Below are 17,740 nucleotides of genomic sequence, written 5' to 3'. Positions count from 1 at the left end.
CAATGTGTAGAAATATTATTCTGCAAGACTTTTTTACTTAAGTGGTGAATATATGGGAGGAAGGCAGAAGGGCAGCATCTCCAGGCAGAGATCTGTCCAAGGAAACTGCCGTGTCCATTGAGCATTCATGCACACCTGGAGTGAACCCACTGAGGGGAGAGCTTAGCTCTCCTTTAGTACACATGTTTACTTTCCTTTTCTGATTTTTTTTTATGTTTATTCCATGCAAGCTGGAGAGGGATAGAAGATATCCTCTGGTAGTTTTGAAGCCCGTGAGAAGCAGTCGTAGAAGATGTGAAAGCACATGGCTCTGCAGCTGCTCCCCTGTCAGCCCAGTTAGCAGGGCTGATTCATGGCCCAGCAATACAACCCAGTTGCATTTGTTCATTGTTTATATAAATCACAGGCATCAGTGTTCTGGCTACATAAAGTTACCAGAGCATTGATGGAAGAAGGGTGACTGTTTTAAATTAGGCAGGGGCAGAGCAGACTTGCTGGAGAAAACAGTATATGAGTGAATTTAATGAATTTTCCTGGGTATCAAATGTGTATGTTTGCTTTTAGAAAGGTCATGGGTGCTAAAATTTCCTTTAGAGAAACATACTAGAGTTCAACAGAAATTACTAAATCATTGTCTCTCAAGTACAGCTGACAAAATTGTAGGTCACTTAAGTGGGATATTGTGAAGAAAAGCAGCTGAAGTCAGAGACCCTCCTGCCTGGTTTCATGTGATACATGAGTGCAGTCAGGACAGGGATCTTTACAGGATTTTGCTCAAGCCTTATTCATATCCCAAATAGTATTTCGATCATTAATTTTAACATAGCAGTGCCATGGTGTTTTAATATTTTTGTCTGTTAGCTGTGTGGTAGTTAGCTTTATAATTGCTGTATCTGCATTTTAGAAGCCCTCATCCCTACAGCCAAAGTTCAGTAAAGCACTGCACTTCCATAGGATGAAGGCAGTTGTTTCTGCAGTGACCTTATGGCAGGAAAAGGTAAGAGCTTGGTACAGCATCAATAGGAGGAGAGTGGTCTTACAGATCTTGGTCATAAATTGGGAATGGCTGAATAGCATCAGCCTGAAGGTTTTTCAGATCAGCAGTGCAAGACAGCTGAGAGCAGCTAGGTCTGAGCAGCCTGGCACCAGCACTGGCAATGGCATCACTGCCCCCACATGCAAGAAAGGGCAGTGTCTGTGCTCCCAAATGCTCCTGAAATCAGACAGGTGAGCCCATCCTTCAAGTTCTCCATGAGGCTGTGGATGTAATGGGAGACAAGAGCTGACCTTTGTTACTTGTTGGCCACTCACACCCTCTGGATATTTGTCATTTTGTGTTCCATTCAGGATAAAATCCTAGCACTTTAGGCTGTTTGGTCAGTAACTGTGATGGCACCTCTATGTGAATCTGTAGACACAAAGTCTGCAGTGATGATCTCCTTATTATACTTGTAAAAGGTAAAACAGGGGCCAGCATCTGTCAAGTTAGCACCTGGGGCATATCTCAACCTCTGGCACTAAAACCAAAGAGTTTAGCTGCTTATCCTAAGTTTGATGCCTAAATAGAAACTCTGGAGACAAAAGTAGATCCTGGTGATAGCACTGGAACAACACAGATGCCATAAATAGGGCAACGATTCTAGTAAATTTGCTATGCACAGCAGCATTTTTATATCAGTTCCAAACTTTGGGATCCACTGGCCAATAAGAAATGCTGAGGAGTTGAGGCAGGATTCAGATAGTTAATATGTTCCTGACTGAGGAAGTACTGTCAGGATTGTTCTGCTTGTGTACCTTTTTTTGTGGTGTTTGTACATCCATATGTATCCATCTGTATGTGTGTATCCTTTTGGCCAGAATGACATTTGTTTGTCTGCATTTGCAGATGCTTTATTGCTTTGAAGTGTCAGCATGAGTTCTGTGATAGGGGGACAAAATAGCATGGCATTTGTTCACAATGGGTCCCAGTGCACTCTCCCAACAAATGAGCTCCTGCAGTGATAACCTGCTTAATGATTAAATATGGAAATGAAACCATTACACTGTTAGTCCCTCAGAAGATCCTAATACCTAGCTACTGTCCAGAGCTAATTTTCTGAACAATAATTTAATACACAGCCCAGATAAACTGGGTACTCAGATTGAATACAAATTATGTTTCAGTGGCATGAATTATGGCCTTATGCTGAGTATCACTATGGCAACTAATGACATCACCACAGGCTCCAACCAGCACAAAACTCAACTTTTGATGGTCTCCATTTGTTGGCACAGATCTTTTCAGGGCTTTTGGGGGTATGAATATGTAAGCACCAGTGCTGTCAAGGGTTTGCTATGTATGTTTGCTGTCATTTGAAACATTTATTCTCTTTGTGGTTAATGTTGTTCCCATGAAGGAAACCTAATGAAAATTACTGTTTGTATTTGGTTAGTAACATTTGTTGATAACATATGGTCTGGGAATGCTTCAGCAAATAAGAGCTTTTTAATAGTAAACAGAGATACGAGTTCTATAAAGCAGATGCTGTCAAAATACACAGTGTAAGGTTGGATATTTTCTTACTTTTGCCTCTTACCCAAAGCAAGATAGTCATCCTACTTTCCCTCCTGGTGACAAAGCAGTTTTTGGAGAGAAAACATAACCTGTGATCTGGAACTGTGATTAGAAAATTAAGTTGTTTCTTGCTTCTTACCCTTAAAACACTTACTAGATAGCTGATGGCTCACATATGAAAAAGATATGATGTAAAGGACCTGACTGGACTTATAGTACTGTAGATAATTTAAGCCAAACCTCTGCTCTCTGGCACCGGTGGCGGTTTGTTGCAGCATCATAAAAAACAAAACATATGAAACAGTGACACCAGGAGAGGAAGCTTCAGAGCAAAGCTGATGGAGAACCCAAGTTTGTTAATCAGCTCTGTGCCAAACACACTCATCTGCTGAGCTTGGCTGGACAAGATTTGCTCAGTGGGGAGCAAAGCATAAACCCATATTCCTAGAGCACAAGGTGAATTATTTTTACTGATAATTTTCCAAATGCTAAACCTGCTGCTTAGTGTTCATCTTTGAGGAACATCTAGTCACTTGGCCATGTCTTCTGAGCCTTTTCAAGGTACCTGCCTTTCTACAGCAGAGGATTTAGTTTGAGGACAGCCTAAAGTGAGGAAGTGTGATTAACAGAGTGAGGCTGAATAGAAGTGGTTAGTGAGTTATGGCATAATCTCTCATCTGGCTTGAAGCATTCTGGGTTGCAGTGTGTGTTCCACCACATCACTCAGAGGTGTTGCTCCTGGCACACTCTTGGCAGGGTCCCACATGCAACAAGTTCGTGTTTTATGTGCATTTGGGCAACTTGTGATTGCAGGAACTTATAGATGGCCTCTAGAGACATGCATATCTAGAGGCTGTGGATAATTCAGCCTCCACAGCACTCCTTTCCAAGCCAGGAAATGACTCACAGAGTACAAATAGTAGACAGTGGATCGTGGTGTAGTTGCAGAGGTGATGTCTTCCTGGCCACTGCAGTCCCACCCAGAAGGAGCTGGTGTCCTGCTCTGCAGTCCTACCAAACTAGGAGTACTCCAGACATAATGGCTTGAACTTAGACTTGGGCTGGGCTGAGACTTGGAAAGCAACCCAGGTTAGGTTGCAATTTCTTCAGAAAAAGCAAACCTCACTCAGCCTGGAAGGGAGAGGTTAATTAGGCAAGAGAGAAGCACAGGCAAGAGTGATTACAGACATCCTGGGTGCAGATGTCTTCAATCCTCTACTTCTCTTGTGACTATACAGGCTGGCACTGCAGGAGACATTGTTCTTTCTAAATTAGAAAGTTCTCTTAAACTTGGTTTCATGCTGCTCCCAGATGCTCTCTTTTTTTCCCCCAAGGACCATCATGGGTTTTCCAAACATCTGTTCCATATTTCCCAAAGAAGATAATTAATGCCCTTGTCACTCACACAACCCAACCACATTGGCTCGTGTCAGACACATTTTAGGTTAACTATTTCATGCCTGAGTGTTGCTGCTGACCTGCCAGTTGAGCTGAACTGCTCTATGTCCTTTTTTCACAGCTGGGGCACCCAAGGAGACTTCACAACAACCCACGCGCTTCCTGCAGTGAAGGTGAAGCTGTTCACGGAGAGCACAGGAGTTCTGGCTCTGGAGGATAAGGAGCTTGGGAGGGTAAGGAGATTTTGATTTTAATAATGTTTCTTTCTGGCCCTGCTTTTCTAGAGAAATCTCTCCTGTACAGAAATATCTTTGGAGCACAACATGCTCTGCTTTTATGCCAAGCTTCAGGAGAGGGAAAGAAAGCAAGCTCTTCGCTGCTGGAAAGGAGTGCATCCCGCATGCTGTCTTTGTTGTGAGTTTCTAATGGCAGCATTTCAGCTGGCTGTGCCTGCTCTGAGCAAAGGCAGAGGATCTTGTATGCAATATTGGCAGTCTGGAAAGCCTTAAAAGTTACTTGCGGAAATGGACATTCCTGAGGCAGAAAAGGGGATTATGCTGAAGCAAAAAGAGGGGATTTAAGTTTGGCAAGGGCCTGTTAAGTTTCTCTCATATCTGCTGAGCAGCCGGTGCATGGTTTGAGCTTTTGAAAGCACTGACTGCAGTACTCCCTGCAAAAGGCTTGGAGCCCTGGCTTCCCTGGGGATGGATGGTGGCTGAGCTGGTGGCTTCAGTGAGGCTGGACTGGGGAGTGAAACATGAGGGTTCATTGCTCCCATCAATGGTGTTAATGCAGAGAGTTTAGATTCCCAGGGTATTGGCCACAGAGCAAACATTCCCACCCCATCTCTGCCCCTCACCTGTGGTCCCTAATCCAGTGCCCTGGCACTGGTAGCCCTTGATCACTGCAGCCCACAGCTCTGGAATATCTGTGGATGGCACTTTCCTATGGCTTTGGGACACTTCACTTGTCTCCATGGATTTTGTGCAGCTGTTTAATTTGTATTGGCCCCAGGCAGAAGTGGCAGCAAACTCCTTGCCATGCCTTCCTCAGCCTCTCAGGCTGAGATCAGTATGATGATGATCAGTTTGGGGTAAGAGAATTTGGCACCTCCTGTCATGGCTCAGCATGACCCAGGTGATCTCCAGGGGCAGCGTGGGCTCTGTCTGCCCAGCCCTGCAGCACTCTTTGCTCTCCTTCCTGTCTGTATGGTTATGGCTAAAAAATCCATGGTCAGGAAAGCCACTGATCCTGTCACAAGCCCAAGAATGGTATTTCCAGTTATGGACTAACTTGTTTGGATGTTTCTTGCTAACTCCTTGGCTTTTTGTGCCTTGACAAGGAAGAGTCTGTGTCCATTCAACATTTTTCCCAATTAACATGGTTTTGCGTTAATCCTGTTCATAAAAGTGCCAAACATCCTTAGGTCCTAGTGAGCTGTTGATTTAAATTTATAGCTTTGTGGTGGAGAATGCTGCATGCAATTTTTTCCCATGTAATTAATTTTCATTTTAATTATTTGTGTTTTCATGTTCACGAAGTATCCTTCGTTCTTGCACTTGAGAGAGAGAAAAGTAAAGCTACTTTTCTCCTCTCAGTCTTCTCTTCAAAGAGCCCCTTCAGACTTTCCTCATCCACACCTTGATTCTTGCTTTCTCCCTGTCCTCCTTTTTTGACAAAAAGGATGACCTCTCTAGGCTGCAGTACCACAGCTGAAGAAGCTACAATTGTTTTGCTGCACAGCATCATAATATTTTCAGGATTATTTTCAAAACCTCCTACTTCAAACAGCCTGGCACCTGGCCTTTATCCGCTGTGGCATGCTGAGCAGAGCTTTTCACCCAGCCGGCCTCACTGCCATTCAGGGATTTTCCCCTGAGTGGTTACACTCAGTGCAGCCCCCCTTGCTTTGTAAATCTTGTTTCCACTGGCAGCCATGAGCAGTGCTGACTTTGCTGGTCTTGGGAAGCAATTAGCTGTGCATGTTGTTCTGAGAAAGATGTAAGCACCCAAAGCAACCCCTCTTGCCCTGAAAGGCTGATGAGCCAGCCCTACCAATGTGCTTTAATTCCTGGTCCAGCGGGAAACCATCCCTCAGCCCTGAGTTTCTGCAGGCTGAAGGACATAGGCCAGCAAGTGTGGGGAGCTGGCAATGATTCCTCCTGGCCCGTGGCCACCAGTGCTTTCAGTCGGCCAAACTTCAAAGGGATGCTCAGTGTGCCCGGAGCGGCCGAAAGATGACGCGTGTCTGCTCAGGCTGCATCAAGATTTCTTCTTTAAAGTAATAATGAAACCGGGAGTGTGTTAAGCCCCTGTTTCAGCTGTTGGAGTGGGCAGGAACCTGCCTGCATGGAGAGAGGAGGAAAGCAGGTTTTATACACAAAACACCCTGCTCAGCCGCCCTTTGAGCAGTGGCTTTGTGCTCTGCCAGGCGGGTACAAAGCCCACTTTCTATTGCGAGTGTTAAGTTGGCAACCGGCCGCCGCTCCTCAGCTCGCCACTTTTATCCAAGGGAGAACTGGAAAGTGCTCCCAAGCCCTGCTCTGCTGAATGGGCAGCTGAAGGCATGGGAATACATCCTGACCCTATTGAAGCCGATGGCAGGGTTCCCGTGGATTTCAGCCATGCCAGTACTTCATCTGCCGAGGTCAAGGAGGGGAAGAGCTGTGAATTGCAGAACCACTGAGAAATGTTTGTGTCTTTTGTTGAAAAAAGAGATAGAATCAAAGTAGAGAGCATCCCAAACACACAGAGTGTGTGCTGCCTTGCTAAGAGATGCAGCTTAGTGCAGGTGTATGTTCTTGCATGACCTGTCTGTCACTGGGGTTCTTTGGATGCTGCTCAGAGCTTGGGTCTGTCATGCTTCTAACACCGCCTGCCTCACGTGGAGAACTCATTTCTCATCTTCAGGATTTGCTTAAATGTGTTTTCTGCCAAGGGTGATGCAGTACAGACTGGTGTTGTTCGGTTATCTGTGTGACTAATAACAGCTTCAGATTCCTAACAGAGACAGCAATTCAATAAAAGAAGTGATAAATAACATTAATGGATAAGGGTAAAGTTGAGAATATACTGATGTTTACCTCAGGCTTTAGAGGAGGCAATAAAATAAGTTTTGGAGCAATTCATCAGAGGATAATAGCATCAATGATATTTTGGTGGAAAACAGCCCCTAGATTGTTGACTCAGCAGCAAAGTTGAAGAGGAGAGGAGTACAACATTCTAGTCTGGGCTGGAGTTTGGCAGGAGCATAGACTAAGCATGAGCACAAAATGAGTGATGGCAGCACATCAGTTAATGAGGGTGAATGCTGCCATTTGTAAGAATTGTGAAACAATTTGCTTGCATAAAGATTAATGGATTTAAGGAAGATTCATCTCACTACAGCACAGTGGAAACTAGAATAAATTTGTAGCAGGCAAAGTGACCTCTGAGAGTGAAAGCATCAGAAGGGGAGCAGATATACAAGGAAGGAGGTTAGGCCACCTCAGAGGAAACATGGAAATACCAGGAGAAGATGGTGGATGTGGTGTTGTCCTAGGGGAATACTCTATATCTTACTCTCCAGGGGCTGGTCTGCTTTGTAGTGGTAATGGATGAATGGGAAAAGCACAGCTATGATCAGAAAAGACTATTCACCTCTTGGAGCTTTCAGTTTCTTTGAGCCAAGTGCTTGCATTGGTGTTCATCTGCAGCCACTGGTGTTGCGTGGATGTGCTCCAGCTGGAGACCCTCCCAGCATTTCCTGCTGCATGAAATGGAAGCAGAGTCCTGCAGCCTCTCATGCCATGGCATGGGATGCAGCTTTTATCTGCTGTTGTAGCTCAGACAGATGTACCATCCTGAGCTGATAGGAACTGATCATGCAGCTCTGTCTGCACAGCACCATGAGCTAATTGAGGAGCCAAAGAATATATGACCTAATCTCAAAATAATAAGCTGCACTTTAAAAAAGCAATAAAAAGCAATCCTCATTGATGTGAATAGATATATCCAGACTGACTTCCAGGACAAAACTAGGTCATCTGATGTATTTCTGTTCCACATTAAACCCCATTTTGTGAATTTTTTCCCTTTAACATTGTTGGTTTTAATTCTTACAGGTTGTTCTCCATCCTACTCCTAACAGCCCAAAGCAGTCAGAGTGGCACAAAATGACTGTTTCCAAAAACTGCCCGGATCAAGACCTGAAGATCAAGCTTGCTGTGCGAATGGATAAGCCTCAAAACATGAAGCACTCTGGGTAAACACTTGTCTCAATCTAAAATAATTTTGTTTTGAATGTGCATTAGGAAATTTCGCTTTTTTTAAGATGCTCAAAGAGAAACTCTTTTTCTCAAGTTCACAGGAGGTGAAGCAGAAAGATAAATATAAAAATGGCATTAGTTCAGTCATTTATAGTGCACTTTCCATATTCTTAGCATAGACTTTTTTAATGCATATCAGCCAAACAGTTTAAATTTTAAACAGTTTTCCTCACAGGAAATGATGTTTTTTCCTGTGAGAAATAATAACTGAACTGCCTAACTCTCTTACAGAGAATAATACAATTTTTAAAGTTATTCCTGTGTATCCCTGTATTGATTTCTCAAAACCAAAATCACAGTGGCCTTTCCACTTGAAATAAACCTCAGTGTGACCAGCATTATTTAGAGTGAAATACACACCACAATTAAATAGCAGTTGCCTGGTGTAGGACTAATAATTGTGAAGGTTAAAAGGGATACCTTTCTCCTCCAGGAGAGAGTGTCAGAAGAGCTGGGGCCAGAGGGATGCCTGACCACTTCTACCTTCATATAATTACAAATTAGATCATCCTTGGGAAGATCTAATTAAGGCATTGGCAAGGCTCTGATTGCTCTTCAGAGCTGACAAAAAATCGAAACTACCCAGGAAAGTCATGGTTGGAAATAACTCTCCAGTCTGTTTTTGGTGCTATAAAAGTGACTTTGTTTCCCTTTTGTTTTCATAGTGTTTTGTTAAAATCCATCCATTAGAAAGTAATTTAGATCATTCATTTTTTCTAATTCCTCTTCCTCCTGTTTTCCCTGCTGATGAGATCAGAGACAGTAGTCTTGTATGAAGTTTAATTTTTTTCACCACGATCACAGGCACCAAAGCCAGAGAGGACAGTTCCTCTGTCCTGTTTATTTCCTTGACCTCAGCTGATAGCAGGGCTGTTCCCTAGCTTTCTTCAAGTAATATTTGATTTACATGATACTGCTTAAAATCCTGAGGTTTGTAGCCCTTGCTACCTGAACTGAGATTATCTTTCTGTTGTTAGCAGCAGTAGCCAAAAGGACACTTACTATCCTCCTCTTGGACTAGCTGAGGACTCAAAGCCCACATCAGCATGACTTGGAGTTCTGTTGTTTAAACCTTCACCAAGAGTATGGTAGATCTCTTCTGGCATAAGGAACCCCCTGCATAACCAAAAATAAAGTCTTTTTTTCTATTTATTGAGCCAGAACTAAAGTATTTATAATGATACATAAAACATATTAATGCTGAATAATATCCTTATGTTTATTATTAGCCTGGTGCTGCTGCTAGTTTTGCCAGTGTTTGTGTTACAGTATCACAGTGGCCAATTCATCACAGAGATTAAATGCTTATTTTGACATTCGTTTTAGAAGTTAATTCTTCCTTTGTAGAAAACAGTAAATTCACTCCTCCTCAGAAATTATTCAGTTTGCTTGAATTATCTATAGCCAAGCAATTTCTCGGATTTTGTCTTAGAGCTGCTCAGTGAAGTGTCCTGGTTTAGTCAGTCCAGTGCATGAGATCCTGTGTGCTGGGTTTGATGTAGGAAGTGTCCCTCTGTTTAACAGCTCCCCTCAGCAAAATGGTTTTATGAAGGCTAAAGCAGATTTGGGGTTTCTCTTCTTAATTCTTCTATTACAAATGCATTCTTTGTCCATCCAACCATGTTATAGCTATTCACTGGCACTAAAAGGGCTTCCAATTCTGAGCAAGTTGTGAAAGACAAAGGGAAAGAGAGAATTAATACTGTAGCAGTAAGACTCTGTAAGATTTTTACGTCTGTTTCTTCGCAGGTAATTTGTTCAGGCTACAAATAAACCCATTCATGAATGCTGCTGAGCTTGAGAATCTTGTAATTACTCCTTGTGCGTGAACTTCAGTTTCTAAGTGTAAACAAAGTATATTGAAAAGCAAGAGAACAGATTGACACTTGTGTACTGAATTTACCTGTTCTTTTCTCCTAGGTATTTATGGGCCATTGGTAAAAATGTTTGGAAGAGATGGAAGAAACGATTCTTTGTCCTGGTCCAGGTAACAGATGTAACTAGAGGTGATCTTAAATCACAGCATGAGATACTTGAGTCTGTCCTCTGGCCATTTTCAGTGCCATGTGATTGAGCTGAGCTGTGGTTCTGTGTAGGGTATCTGTTAGTCATGGATTCTTTTCTAAATGTATGGGTGTTCTCAAGGATATCCCAGTTGCAGACTTACAGCCATGAGTTTCCAGATGCGCTTGAATGCTTGATAAAATGGAGAATCAATTTTAATGAGGAATTAATGAGGTGAGGAGGAAGCTCAGTCTGTCTTGGTTGGAGGTTCTTTGGCTCACTTTTGAACCTCCAGGTTGAATTTGGAGCCCATTTGAAGTTTTATCAGTGGCTATGTCAGAGTCAGAAACAAATCATTCTTGGCATTTATCTTGCCTTCACATTTATTACTGCTTCTCATTGTCTACAGCTCTCACTGATCATTTTGCAGTCACCATTTTGCAGTGTCTTCCTTTTTTCCCTTTTTTCTTGTTTCCACTTTTTGCCCTCCCAGTTTCAGTAGACCTGTATACTTGACTACTGCTAAGAATTTCAAGGAAACGGGCAGATGTCCTCTGTAACCAGAAAGGATCTGGTCAGTACTTCGTGTGTTAGGTGTTCCCTCACTTTCCAAGAGCAGGTGAAACCGCTGCATTGGCCACAGAAGTGTGTGGCCCCAGTGTGGGTGACACCAGCCTAAGGAAGTCACAGCCCTCTTGGGTCCACCTCTCCCCCTCCTCTCTGCACTCTCAGGGTGTGTTGTCTCCAAGTGTGAGGAACAAAGCCTTTGTTCAGGGTTTTTTATGAAAGCAACACAGAGATGCTCTGATGGAATAACACGGGATCCAACTGAGATCTTGTGGCAACACAGATCCAAACTGATCAGGTCAGAGGGTAAAACCCTGCTGCTGCTGAAGCAGATGGCAGGTCAGTTGTAGAGGGGCAAAGTGTAAGAACAGAGATGACACCAGACTCCACATTTGGAGCATGCTTGTGTGCTGTCTGTCCTGTGCTGGTAAGGGCAGGAGTCCAAGCAGTCCCTCTTCCACCTTAGACACCTGCTTTCTCTGGTCCTAAATACCTGGTATAAGCTGTTTCTGTTGTGCTAATTAATGTTCCAAGTTCAACTGTCTCAGTAGGAAGTTTAATTGTATTTATTCTCCTTTTAGCCCTTTTGCTGGCTTCCATAGCATGAAACTATGAGGCAGATAAGGAAACCCGTCCATAGGAAGTAAAGGGGATTTATGATGTGTAGGACCCATGTAAGTAAGAGGCTATTTAGAGAGACCCGTTGAGTACCTATTCCCATAATCAAGTATGATCAGCAGAGACAATTTAAGTGCTCATTTTGTATTCCACATGGGGTCAAAATGGCCATGCAGAGCGGGGAGGTAGTGTAGAGCAGCCACAGGATGCCTCTGTCTGCCTTTCCCTTTTGGGAACATTATATACTGATCCTGTTCTTGGGCAGAGATTGAAGGGTTGCTTTTCTCTGTAGGTTTCCTTTATTATGTTCTGAAATGAAGTTAGAAGTGGTATGGCAGTCCATGATCACCTGTAGTGCAACTGGTATTGCTTTTCCCTGAGAGACAATTCAGTCCTGTTAGACCAAGTTCTCAGTTCTTTTTTTCCCTGTGAACAGGGATGCTCCAAAGCAGAGTCATTTTTCCTAACCTCATTTCTCCCACAAATAATTCTGTTGATACTCTTCTGTGCAAGGGTTTGCAGGTTTGGACATGGATTCCCTCATCTCTCTCAGAGCCTTCTGGCCATTCAGTGTGGTTGCAGTTGCTTCTCTGGTTTTAAGCTGCTATATATTCTTCAGCTTGCTGTGGGATTGAAGCTCTCAGAGTTATTCCATGTTTTCTCATGTTACTAGGTCTGTATTCGTCAGTTGGCATATCAGAGCAGAATTTGGCCAGAAAAGCAATTCATTTGAATAAGATGAGCAGACTTTTGCCCCCAGAGAGTCTCTGTAGCCCACCTCAGAAATTCCAGCTGCCACTGCAGCTTCTCTGTTATGTTACCGTTTGCTCAACATTTGGTGCAATGTAAAGTGTTCTGCCGTACATCAAATATAAACAAGAAACACTCTCTATGCAGTCCCTCAGATGTAGTTTGAGCATATTGAACATGTCAGCAGGCAATAAAGATGGAATAAAAATACTTTGCTGTCCGTATGTTTGTCATTTGCTTTTCATGCAATGCAAAGGATGGGTGCTGATACGAACAGGGATTGGCAGTAAAGGTGTTGATGTCCAGGGTGCTCTGAACTCTGCTAAACCAGAGGCAGAAAATAACCCCTGCAGGAAGGTGAGCTGGCCCTTGTTGCAGAGAATGAACAAGGAGCAGCCCCTCTTTCAGGAGCTTGATCCACACCAGGCTCCTGTCTGCACCAGAGCTGAGAGATAGAGCCCAAATCATGAAGTCCATTTGGCAGGTAGTGGTCTGGTCAGTCCCTGACACTGCCAGGAGGGCAGGGCTGTTTGGAGGAGTAACTACACATTTCCTTTCTGATCCCTTGTCTCTGTCCCTTACCTGTAGCATGTTCTATTGCAGCTGTTTCCTCTCCTGCTGCTTGCAGAATAACCTCCCCCTCATGGTCTGGTGCTCTCTCCCTCTGTCAGATGGACACAGCCTTGGTTCCTTCAGTGCTATTGGCTGGTACCACTCTGTCTTCTGGTGCCAGTGGTTAAGAAATTCGTGGTAATAAATGCTCAAACTCTTCATAACTATTTAAACAAGGCACAAAAGTGCCAAACTGCATGGGTGGCACCAAGGAGGAAGGTGTTGATGGCAGTTTGTCTCTTTTGTGTCAGTGATGCCTTGCCGCCATGAACGGAGGCTTTGCGCGCGTATGGAGAGAAAGCAGCTCTGCTGGGAGCGCTTCCACTGCTACTTGGCTTGTCTAAGCCCTGGAGAGAAGGGGAAAGGAGCAATAACTGCCTTGTAATTTGGGTGGAATAATCCCTCGCACCTTCTGTGTCTGTGTAACTGCAAGGGTTATACAGGAGTGATTTGTTTGGGTGTAGTGAGTGCGAGTGGTTCCTTTGTGTCATTTCTAGACCTGAGCCTCAACTCTCCAGCACCTGCCTTGCTGGGTGGATTTGGCTCAAGCCCTCGGGGAAGGGTTGTGGCATGGCATGGCTGGCAGAGCAAGCATGTGTGCTCCTCCGGCACCGATCTGTGCATTAAGAGGGGTTAGTTTTCCCTTCCGAATGAATCGCAGTCCTCTCCGTACACTGCCCACCCTTCTCATAGACACCCTTTGAGATGAGCAGCAGAAGAGCAGAATACTGATTAGATGTAAATTACATGGCAGAGACTCGTTACTTGCCTAATTTTAAATCCTGAGATATGCAGTGTGAAAATGATGGCAGAATATGGCCCTGAGCTTGGATGGAAATGGTCCGCAGCATCACAAGCGAGGAAAATGCTTCGTAAAGGCGACAGTAATGCCAGTGGCAGTGGTAAGCAAAAGCAATTAAGCTATTTAGGGCAAAGTTCTCCGTCACTGGTTAGGAAAGAAAATGTGCATCCATTGCAGATGTTGTAAGTAAGTATTTCTTAAGTTGCTGCATCAGCTGCTTCAGCACAGCACACAAATTTCAGCCAGTTTGCCAATTAGACCCTCGTGCAAAAGCTGGGATTTTTGATAGCTGACAGAGCTTGTATTAATTCTTTGCAAGGTCTAATGTGCTGTACTGGCAATAACACCATGGTTGGTTCTGGTGGGTTTGCTGTCTTTGCATTAGGAAATTTCTTATAATGATTTTTAAGGGCAAGTGAATTAATTACACTGAGATTTCAGACTGAATCTGTTCATCTCTTATCATAACCCCATTTCTGTGCTCTGGCAGCATATGGGAAGTAACACTCCATGGTACCTGGATGACATGTCTGCTGAGTAGCTTGAAGCAGTTTTCAGCTGATTGTGTCTGATGGTGTTTGCAGAATGTTGCTGGAACCAGATCAACTCTCTGCAGATTAAAACCAGTTGCAGTGTCTACGCCTGGATCTATTGTTCTAGTGACAGACTCCCTAAACTCAGTATCATTTAGACTAACAGTGACAGTTCTTGCTTTTAGCAAAACTCAGCTGACTCGGGATAAAATGAAATGAAGTAAGTGTTCACTAAGTCTGAATATCACCCAGAAATTGAAAATAATTCTGCAGAACTGCAGTGTGGTACACCAGCAGTCCTAGACTGTGGTCTTCAAGCTGAGGTGAATGACCCATAGCTGGTCCCCATAATCATATTAAATAATGTTTTCTCTTAGACCCTTGCTGAGAACTAGGCATAGATGGTGATTATTGTGAAATATCGAGTGTGATGATACATACAAAATATCTGGAAACTTCTGGTTAAACTGATGCCACAGATTGTTACACTGGCTGCAGTAAGTCCTGCATACCTGTCCATACTCACACAGGACGAAGTCCCACCACACAGCCCTGCCCAGGAGAGCACATAAATCTCCTGCCTGAAGAGAGAAGCTGGGACAACTGTTTTGTGCAGTATTTTAGAGCTGAATGGATATGCTGAGATGTGAAAACTGTTGTTTTCACGTTCTTTTCTTTAAGCTAGATCATTTCCTCTGCTCATTTGTGTCAGGAAAGGGCTTGGGAGGCAATGTACAGCTGCAACCAGAGGACAAGAGTCTCCCATCAAAGTGGAAAGCTGTATTACAGCTGGCAGTATCTTCACACGGTTTCTCTCCCTTGGGACAAAATGCATGCTGTTAATTTAGAAAAGGTCCATTTAAGAATTTAACCCAAGTAGGGCGGTGTTGTGTCAACAGTAAAAAAGGGGAAGCAAATGACTGAGTTGGGAGTGTGAGGCATGACAATTAACAGGTTTGAGCAGGATTCTGGGGAAAGCAGTGCTTGCTAGAGCAGCAGTCTCTGGTGGAGAAACCAGGACAAAGTCAGGACTAGTTAATGCATATCTGCTGTATTTATTAATCAGTTGGATTGTATAGCTGGTGACAGAATATGGTCAAGTGCCAAGAAAGTCAGATTTAATTTAGTAGCCTGGGAATAGTGAACTTTGGCATTTGTCTCCTGCTGTCTGCTTCCCCTTTCCTGAATTTCTTTGTCTTTTTCCCTACCATTTTTTCCCTTATGTTCTTTTGTCTCAAATTATTTCTCCAAGTGTTTTCCCTTTTTTGTAATGAACCAACCAGGGGTGCCTTGGATTAGTTCCCTTCTTTTACTTTCTCTCAGTTCAGCTTCCTTAGATGCTCCTTTCCTGGCTGTCATCAAGTCCCTGGATGAAATCCCAGCTGCTTTGAGAGTTTGTCCCTCACTGGGCAGAGATTTCTCCTCTGTCTTCCTTCAGTTTCCTCTCTGTAGCTGTGTTTTTTCCAATTACTCAAACCATTCATCTTGCCCATCCCATCTGCTCGCTCACTCTCATACTCAGCTATGGTTCAGAGTGAACTCAGCAGGCTGTAAGATTAATTTCTGCTATTAACTGTTTCACTTGTCTGGCCACTTTTGAGCTTTACAGAGAGAAGGCTCTGTAAAACAGTATTTTGGGGGACTGATGAAAGGCAAGTGCAATCTCCTCTTGACCCTGTGGTGCTGTTTAGCAGCAAAGCACAACTGTGACATACTGAGCTTTCTAGAATCCCATTTTCTTGGGCTTGGCTTCACCACTGCCTGGAAATGGAGGGAGCCACATTGCACTTGCGGCCATGGCACCAACTTCTGTCTGAGCCCAAGCAGTAAATGCTCTAGGCAGCAGGATAGGGCACACAGGCTGGGTCTGTCAGTCCTTGAAGTCAGTAGCTTGAGTTGTTTAGGTGCAGGCACTGTGCATGGCACAGTTGGCACCTCTTCCAGAGGTCATCATTAGCTTTGTCCTCTCTCCAACCTGATCCTTGCTTGCTCCTGCCAGTAAGCTTTGTGGCATTCCTGAGCTTGGGCTTCTCGGCTGTGTGAATAAAGAAGGAGGATGTGAACCTGGAGGAACTTTGGCTCACTGTGTGTTGTAGACCCACCTGTAGGTTTCTCTTCAAGGTTTCTTCTGGTAACAATGTTCTTTCAAAGAAATCCTGTGCATCCTAACAGGAGAGACCAGTTTGCTTTGCCTCTGTCCCAGGATGGCTCCACCAGAGCCTACTGTCTACACCTGCTGTTTATAACCTTTACTATGAGAAATACAAGCTCTGAAATGCCTTTTTCCCTATGTTGCCACTGTGCTGATGTGTTTGTCTTATTGCTAGGGCAAAAGAGTATTTCCTGGGTCCAAAGAGGAGTGGAATTGTATATGAAGAAGAGACCAAAATTCAGACATAATGTTCAGGGTCAGAGAACAGCTGAACTACTGATAAATTTACCTGTTGCTATAGACCATACAGGAGAAGGAAAAAAAGAATTAGTGGTATTAAGGTTTTCAATAAATGTCAGCGTAGGTTAGCACTGACTCATTTCAGGAATTGCATTTTTCATGCAGTCCCTGAAGTTCAGGCTGTCTAACACAGAGAAATCAAATCCTTACCGCTCAGACGAGATCTCTAGGATTTTCCCATAAATAAAGCACATTCCAGAGTTTCTCCAGGAGATGGCAGCAACATACTGCAAGTACGACTGAATGAGCACCGCAGGAGTCTGAATGTTGTGCTGTGGGGCACTGGGTTATTTTTAGATTCCTTCGTGTTAATCTTTTTAATTTTTGTGTTGCCCATACGATGGTAGGCATGCAAAGTTCAGAACAGGGAATATGCACTGGTGTGCTCCTGCTATTGGTCTGCTACTTGTCAATCTTCCGTCAGTGCTGGTAGTTTTAAGGAGGATGCAAGATGCTTAAAGCATCACTTTTAGTCTTACTCCCACAAATGTGTTAATGATAGAGTTTATTCTTAGGTAGCTTTTGGAGCTGTTCCTGGAGGAAGGCTCGGTGCAGGCAGGGCTGCTGGAGCAGGCTGGCAGCGAGCAGAATCCCATAGAGGGCAGCAATAAACCGAGTGGTGACTGGGAGACGCTGTGCCAATAGATGGGTCCCCCAGCTTCAATAAATTTCATTTTATCAGTGAGAGATGCCACCAAAATAAGTGCTGCAGGTATCTTTGTAGCCAAGAAATTTGGCTGGAGTTTGAAGGCAAGCCCTCCCCAGCCCAGCCGTGCTCCCATCTTTCAGGATCTCTTTCAACTTCCAAAAAATGACAAGCACAATTCATTGCCACCCACCAGAGTTTTAAAGTTTCCTCCAGAGGTCAAGAAAATGTCCAGACGAATAAAATTACGTCAGGCGTCCAGAATGTGACACAACCTTAACAAAGTCATTTGAAATCATTTGACAGTAAATTTCCCTGTGAGTTCCTAGCCTGGGGCACGGAGAATCCTCTCCTCTCCTCCCTGGATGAGCTCCTTGCCGACCATCCAGATTGCGGCACGCCGAGTACGCGCGGGCTCTTGATGCGGCCTGATGGGCTCCTAAAGGCGATTCGGGAGCCTGGCAGAGCCCCCGCAGCTGAGTCGGCTTCCGTCAAGA

General features: G+C 44.0%; 1 protein-coding gene across 21 annotated transcripts in view; it reads left to right on the top strand.

Moving 5' to 3' along the window:
- Nucleotides 1-17,740, top strand: part of CADPS (calcium dependent secretion activator) — a 205,842-nt gene that overhangs the window by 89,464 nt on the left and 98,638 nt on the right. For all 21 annotated transcript variants that reach the window (XM_033517383.1, XM_033517380.1, XM_033517378.1 and 18 more), the window contains exons 7-9: nucleotides 4,074-4,185; nucleotides 8,056-8,195; nucleotides 10,180-10,246. In XM_033517383.1, the coding sequence (XP_033373274.1) occupies nucleotides 4,074-4,185; nucleotides 8,056-8,195; nucleotides 10,180-10,246 (319 nt within the window). The remainder of the gene's footprint in view (nucleotides 1-4,073; nucleotides 4,186-8,055; nucleotides 8,196-10,179; nucleotides 10,247-17,740) is intronic.

The sequence above is a fragment of the Parus major genome, chromosome 12, assembly GCF_001522545.3.
Source record: "Parus major isolate Abel chromosome 12, Parus_major1.1, whole genome shotgun sequence".
NCBI classification, from domain to species: Eukaryota; Metazoa; Chordata; class Aves; order Passeriformes; family Paridae; genus Parus; species Parus major.
Note: the sequence above shows the minus strand (reverse complement) of the source record. Positions and strands in the feature narration are given on the sequence as shown.